The sequence below is a fragment of the Populus alba genome, chromosome 3 (assembly GCF_005239225.2).
Source record: "Populus alba chromosome 3, ASM523922v2, whole genome shotgun sequence".
Taxonomy (NCBI): Eukaryota; Viridiplantae; Streptophyta; class Magnoliopsida; order Malpighiales; family Salicaceae; genus Populus; species Populus alba.
The window spans coordinates 10,738,772-10,746,590 of NC_133286.1; the positions used below are offsets into that span (position 1 = coordinate 10,738,772).

The window sequence follows — 7,819 nt, forward strand, 5'->3', positions numbered from 1 at the left end:
AAAACATTCATAACTATATTTCCAAACATCAAACAACACAAGTATAAAAAACAGCTTAACTTACTGGCATATTCTTTAAAATGAAAGAAAAAAAAAAAAGAGATGAAATAAAATATATAAATACAGTATTCCTCGTGATTAAAATTGAAAACTAGAGATAGTAATTTGATTTATTATTAGTAAAGGCTTTGTTTGAGAGTGTGATTATTATTGTTTTTTAAAGTGTTTTTCGCTTATAAATGTATTAAAATAATTTTTTATTTTTTAAAAAATTATTTTTAAAATCAGTTGCATTAAAATTATCTAAAAAACTAAAAAAAAATTAATTTAAAATAAAAAAATTAAATATTTTTAAAAATACTTAAAAAAAATAAAATAAACAAGCCTTATTCAACGTGGTGATAGCTTTCTATTAAACAAGTGTCAAGTGCTTTGGTTTATGAAAATCCTTTTGTGTTTAGACATTACAAGTCCTTTTAATTTCATAACGATTTTGATTTTGATTTTTCAATATGGTGCACAAGATTAAAAATTTGTTTATTTTAACGTTTTAAAAATATTTTTTAAAAAAAATAAAAAAAATTTAATTTTTATTTGATTCAAATTAATATTTTTTTACTATTTTTAAATTATTTTGATTTACTGATATAAAAAATAATTTATAAAAAATTAAAAAAACTTTTTAATTGTATCTCTACATAAAAAATATATTTTTAAAAAATTATTATTATATTCTCAAATATGGCATGCCGCCCATAATCTAAATGGGATTTCTGGTGCTTGACAACTGGGGGCAGGTAAGATTCAGGTGTCGATTTGGTCGGCGAGGGGGGCCATCACCGTGAGGCTGCTAGTGTTTTTCTTCTTCTTCCTTTCAAATTGCTTCCCTTGCTAGCTTTCATCACCTTCTTAATGTAATTTTGCCTCCATGCTCTCGGTTCTTGATAGCTCAGTTCATTTGTCTCTTACAGAATCTTGCTATATTTTGTTGAAGTGGCTGCTCCCTTGAAAATAAATGAGACCAACATGTGTGTGTGTACATAGGTGATTGATGGTGCACAAATTATGTCACAAAATGGTTGGATTAAGCTACTTGTTCTTATGCTAATTATTAATTATTCTGGTTTTTTTCTAATTTACTTTTACTTATACTAAAAGTTATTTGCTTTTCACTATAACAATGATAGGTGTGATGTGAAGTTCTTTTTTACTATGACCGATTTTTTTATATTTTAAATTTAGTTTTTTATATTTTTTTTTTCAATATTGAATTTGTTGGGTATTCAATTTCATAATCGATTTGCTTTCTATAGAGTTTTTTGGTTTTATGTCTCGTCTCATGATTTTTACGGGTTAGCCGTGTTGACTCGGGTCATTTTTTTAATTATTTTTTTCTCAATCATCCATCAACATTGAATTGATTGAGAATTGAGATTTATTAATTATTTTTTTTATTTGATTTCTAAGGAGTGGTCATGGTCTAATAATCCAAGTTACGAAGTTTTGTGAGTTAGCTTGGTTGATTTAGGGTTTCTTTTTTTTGTCATTTTTAATTAAATATTATTTTAATTTCATCTTTCAATATTGATTTAATTGAGAATTAAAATTTATAAATTTTTTTATTTGTTATTTATGAAGCTCCTGCTCTTTTGCCCGAGTTTGACAGATTAACTAGAGTTAATTTAATAATTATTTTTGTCATTTTTTTAAAATTTTTTTTTTCAATATAAGCTTTTAATATTGGATTGATTTGGAATTGAGTTTCATAATTTTTTTTTTTTTTTTTTATGAGTTTATCATGGTCTTATATTTGGGGTCAATGGTTATGCCAATTGACTTGAGGTTTTTTTTTTTTCTTATTATTTTTTTTAATTTCATCATTTTAATATTAGGTTGATTGAAAATTAAGTTTCATAGTTTATTTTGGTTTATGTTTTATGAGGTTATCCTGGTCTTATGACCTAGGTCATGAATTTGGTTGGTTGACTCGAGTGTTTTTTTTTGTGTCATTTTCTTAATTGATTTTTTTTAAAAAAAAAATTATCCTTCAACATTAGTTGATTGCAAATTGAGTTTCATAATTTTTTTTGTTTGCTTTTTATGAGGTTATCCTGATCTTATGATCCAAATTTAATAAGTTAGCATAGGTTGACTCAAATCATTCTTTTAGTTGAATTTTGTTTTCATTTACATCTTTCAACATCATGTTGATTGAAAATTAAATTTAATATTTTTTTTTATTTGCTTTGTATAGGGTTATTAGGGTCTCATAACCCGGACAACGGATCTGACAGATTAATCCAAGTTGATCTGAACTGATCTAATATATTGTCATTTCAATATTTTTAAAAATATTATTTTTGAGTAAAACAATATTTTTATCAGTTGCCCGAGTTGTCTTTAGACCTGCAAAGCCAACCAACTCACACCATGTCAATCCTCATATAGTTTAATTTTTTTTTTTGTTAAAAAACATATTAACAATATCTGAATATTTTTTTCATATTAAAAAAAAATTGATTCGACCTACAGCGTAGAACAAACAATGATCTAGTTAATATATATTAAAATGGCTTGGCTTTTAATCGTAACAATGAACAATAAAATACCAATCCTTTTTCAATTTGGTCCTCACAAGTTTCATGATTGTTTTTTTTAATTTCAAACCTTTTTTTCAATTTCATCCTCTAGTAATTGATTTACTTGGTATTAAACTTCATAATTTATCTTGATTTACTTTTTATGGAGTTATTCCGGTCTCATAACCTGGATTACAAGTTTTGCGGGTTAGATATGTTGATTTGGGTTATTTTTTGTCATTTTTTAATTGTTTTTTTTTTTCTCAACTTCATTCTTCAACATTGGGTTTATTGGGAATAAAACTTCATAATTATTTTTTGATTTTATTTTTAAGGGGTTATCATATGCTCATGACCCTGGTCACGAGTTTTGTGGGTTAGACAGATCAACTCGGTTTTTTTAATTAAATATTTTTTTTAATTTTATCTTTTAACATTGAGTTGAATGAGAATTAGAATTTATAAGTTTTTTTTTTATTTTCTTTCTTTACAGCTATCTCAGTCTCCTAACCAGGGTTTGATATGTTAACGTAGGTTGATTTATGTTATATTTTTTTGTCCTTTTCTTTATTATATTTTTTTCAATTTAGTTCTTCAACATTAGGTTGATTGATAATTGAGCTTCTTAATTTTTTTTTTTTTTTTTTTTCTATGTGGTTATCATAATCTTATGACTTGGGTTGCGAGTTAGGCTTGTTAACTCAAGTTTTTTTTAATAGTTGATTTATTTTCTAGTTGATTTATTTTCAATATTAGGAAATTGATTTAGAATTAGACTTCATAAATTTTTTTTTTTGCTTTATATGAGTTTATTTCGGTCTTATGAACTCAAGTAATGGATTTGTCTAGTTTGACTCATGTGGTTTTTTGTGTGTTTTTTTAATTTTTTTTTAATTTCATCCTTCAACATTAAGTTAATTGAGAATTGAATTTTGTAATTTGCTTCGATTTGCTTTTTATAGGATTATTCCAGTCTTATGATTTAAGTTTAGTAGGTTAACTCGAGTTTACTTAGCTCATTTTTTTAGTTGATATTTGTTTTCAATTTTTTCATTCAGCATTGAGTTAATTGAGAAATGAGTTTGATATATATATTTTTTATTTGCTTTTTATAGTATTATTAGGGTTTCATGACAAGAGTAGTAGATTCAATAGGTTAACCTGATTTGATCCAAATCGATATAAAAATATTGTTGTCTAATATTTTAAAAATGATGTCGTCTTGATTTTTTTAAGTCAAATTAAATTTTTATCAACCATCTGAATTGTATTTGAATATATCAAGTTAACAAGGTTACACCAAACTAATTCTTATATAGTTATAAAACAAATTTTAATAAAAAACACATAAATAATACTTAAATATTTTTTTATAATAAAAAAAATTTATTCGGTCAACGCAACTCGGAGAATAATCTAGAATACAAATAAAAAAGAGTATCATTGAAATAATAAATGCCTAGTAGCACCCATTTATTTCACAAATTTTGAAGCAAATACTAAAGGGACGTCTAGTCCTGCAAAACAAATGGTGACCAATGATCCGTACAAGTTCTAGAAATATAAAGAGAGGAAGAGCACATCTACCAATACATTATAACGCATAGGATTGTGACTGAGTAGTGATTGTTTTTTATAATATTTATTTATTTAAAAAATATATTAAAACAATATATTTTTTATTTTTTAAAATTTATTTTTGATATTAGTATATCAAAATAATTCAAAAATACTTTTTTAAAAAATATTAATTTAAAGTAAAAAAAATAAAAAAAAATTAAATTTTTTAAAAATACTTTTAAAATAAAAAAACAAACAGGCGGTTAACCTGATAAATCCTGTCTGTTTTGGAATGCGATCATATTTGTTTTTGTATATATTTTATTTGAAAAATGTATTAAAATAACTTCCATTAAAATTATTAAAAAGCACTGGACAGTACCAATCAGCCCAGTAAAGTATAGTTAAGATGATGAAAGGGAACTGAAGCGTACCTTTCAATACAGAATCTCCATTAATTAAACTCCCCTTCGTGTCAATCCTTTCATCGTTGGATTATCATTTGAAAAGGTGTTTGGAGATTATCATTTCAACACAGTATCTCCATTAAATTATTCCTTAGATTTGCATGCTAATATTCAAGTGGACATAAATCATGCCACGAAGCAAAGCTCGGAGGTTCTTCCATGGAGAACGTCCTCCCACATGTGCCATATATTAAAAAAAAAAAAGGGTTTTGTACTAGAATCAAAGAAATAAAAAAGGAGAATGTCTTTCATGTGCTTGTAGGGCAGGGCCGGGGGTATCTTACTTGGATTATAAGAGAGAAGGTGATGATGCACTGATTGCTACCAGAGAAGAAAACGACGACGAACATATATAACGGTGGAGATTGAGAGCTGGGGGACATAGCTAGAGTAGCAAAAAAAAGTTGATTCTGGGAACTTGAACCAAGAACAATCTGCTCAAGGCTCGTTCATGAAATCCATCAAACTTCCACCTGTGCTTCGATTCTCTTAAAGTTGATTTCTCGTCGAGTTTAAGGTTTAGCTTTCGGAAGCTTCAGTTTCTCACACACACCATTCTCCAAGTCCCAGCTCCCCACCACACCGCCTTTGCGTTAATATTTTGCGCTCAAAAGAGGCTCAGTTTCTCACACACACCATGAAGGTAAGTTGTTTGTTAGTGAAGAGATATATCATGGAGCTAGAGGCCTCCTCGTTTCAACTCCATGATTCGGATTCGTCAACTATATTATTACACACACTCCCACGTATATTTATATATAAATGGTGTTTTGATGAGAGGTTCTGTTTGGCTGTTGGCAGCTGTTCAGCTGGATGCAGAATAAGATTAATGGCAAACATGGGAACTGCAGAAAACCAAACACAGTGCTCTCAGCTACTCGTAAGCATTCTTCCAACTCTTCTATATCTAATGTAACGGAAGTGTTCTTGCTCGAGAACTCTTCCTCTCTGATCCTTCTTCAAACCCATCTCATAACTTTGCTTCAGCATTTCGGTTGATTCTGAGGAACGTCGTTAATTCAGTCCATGCATAAATTAGTTTTGTAAATTTAACAATTTCTCTAAAATTACGTTTTAGGAAAGGAATGTAAGCCGATGTATTCACACTAGGAGACATGAAATACTATTTTTTTTTAATATATATTTATATATATAAAATCCCAGTTGAAATGTATTCTACTGATAAGCGCAATTGCTTATTAGACAAATCAACAAGTGTGGATTCGGAAGGGAAAAAATAAAGAGTGAGGATGGAATTGATAAATATTGAGCACTTTGTACGAATTGCAGATTCACCCCTTCTATATTTGCAAATCTTACTTTCTTACTCGTTTTACCTTCTCAGCAGATGTTTGCATCTTAAATTTATCGCTAAATTATTTTCTTTTGTCTATTGGACAGAGCATGTGAAGCAAGAGTCCCGAGAGGAATTTAGCGATTGGCCTCATGGCCTGCTTGCAATAGGAACCTTTGGCAACAACGAACTTCGAGACAATAATGAAATCCAAGATGTTGAAGAGGACCCGTCGCCGTCCGATGATTTACAAGATTTCACACCTGAGGAAATCGGGAAATTGCAGAAAGAGTTGACAGAGCTTTTAACAAGAAAGCCATCTTCTCAGGACAAGGAAAAGGAAATTGCAAACCTTCCATTGGATAGATTTCTTAATTGCCCGTCAAGCTTGGAGGTCGATAGAAGAATCAGTAATACAGTGATCAGCGATGTGGATAGCCATGAGGATGATATTGAGAGGACAATCAGTGTCATACTTGGCAGATGCAAAGACATCTGTGAAAACAATAATAAGAAGAAAGCTATTGGGAAGAGATCGATCTCTTTCCTTCTCAAGAAGATATTTGTTTGTACAAGTGGGTTTGCTCCACAACCAAGCTTGAGAGACACTCTTCAAGAATCAAGAATGGAGAAGGTATACTCACGAACTCAGGCTTACTTTATCCATTTACATGCATTTCCATCAGTCGGAATGCATTTTCTCATGACAAAAAACATTTCTCCATGCCAAGACTATTTCACTTCTCAATATATATAATTTATACGACTGCTGAAGGTTGTTGTTGGACTTGCAAACAGCTTCTGAGAACATTGCTTCACAAGAAGATTAACCCACAGAGTACTTCCCGGGCATCGTCAATGAAGAAATATATTGAGGACAGAAGTACCCCGAAGAAGGACAAGGAAGATGATGAGAAGCGGGACAAGACCAGTAATGGATCTAAATGGGTCAAGACAGATTCAGAATGTAAGTTTTTTTTCTTTTTTCATGGGTGTCAAGACATGTAAAACCATGTAAATGAGATATATGATGAAGATCCAGTTTTAATATCAACGAGCTGATCTTGTTTTTCAATTTTAATGCAGATATTGTGCTAGAGATTTAAATCTTCATGCCATTAAAGGATTCGTATTACAAGGTATGTACAAGACGATCCTTTTTCTCAGCTTTGTTCAATACTAGCACTGCAGAACTTTCACCAAACCAGAACTTCAAAAAATCAAAATTGGCTAAATATCATAACTGTTGTCAAAAAACAGATATAGACATGCATACTCACATTATCAAGGCAATTTGATCTCTGACATGGATGCTAAATGACTCAAATTCCAGATTCAGATGTGGATTGAAGCTAGTGAGATACTTGGAATTGTGGACTAAAGAGATGAAATTTCAAGACCATAAAAGCCATCAATAATGTCACAGCTACATCGAGGGTGGATTCATGAGGACAAGGAGAGCATTTTTTGATCAAGAATGTCACTAGCTATCATCTAGTTTACGGATCTTCCCCGGCCCCTTTTTTTTCTTCTTTTTTCCATGTTTGCATCTGTGAATTCAGGGCAACACATGTTAACAGGATACTTAGAGCTAGACATTCTCTACATCCTCTTAGCTATGTTTTCTCTTTGTAATATACATAATCCTGACATTAATAATATAAAACTGACAGAACCCTGTTTTCAAGGTCTTTGAAAAGAACCCTGTTTCTTTCAGTCGATCGGGGATCGATTATTCTGTGTTGATCTGCCTTGGTGGGTGGAAGGAAAATGGAAATTCTTATATGGCGATACATACAGAGAAGCTGAGCAGCGGTTAACACATTTTTATATGCTTTATTTAAATGTCATTTAAATTATATTTATTTTACATTAAAAGACATAACGATAGTAGTAAGGATTTTTATAACCTATATTCA

The 7,819-nt window shown here is 29.9% G+C and overlaps 1 protein-coding gene across 1 annotated transcript; it reads left to right on the forward strand.

Annotated features, from left to right (window-relative positions):
• The first annotated feature begins 4,663 nt into the window (after positions 1-4,663).
• LOC118037991 (protein DEEPER ROOTING 1) lies at positions 4,664-7,602 on the forward strand. Its single transcript, XM_035044200.2, has 6 exons — positions 4,664-5,249; positions 5,408-5,486; positions 6,008-6,534; positions 6,699-6,867; positions 6,987-7,039; positions 7,234-7,602. The coding sequence occupies exons 1-5, from the start codon at positions 5,244-5,246 to the stop codon at positions 7,004-7,006; spliced, it is 801 nt and encodes a 266-aa protein (XP_034900091.1). The 5' UTR covers positions 4,664-5,243; the 3' UTR covers positions 7,007-7,039; positions 7,234-7,602.
• The last annotated feature ends 217 nt before the right edge of the window (positions 7,603-7,819 follow it).

Coding starts and splice junctions, on each gene's coding strand:
- LOC118037991 (XM_035044200.2), top strand. Junction 6,535..6,698: donor AAGAATCAAGAATGGAGAAG/GTATACTCACGA, acceptor ACTTGCAAACAG/CTTCTGAGAACATTGCTTCA. Junction 6,868..6,986: donor GGTCAAGACAGATTCAGAAT/GTAAGTTTTTTT, acceptor ATTTTAATGCAG/ATATTGTGCTAGAGATTTAA.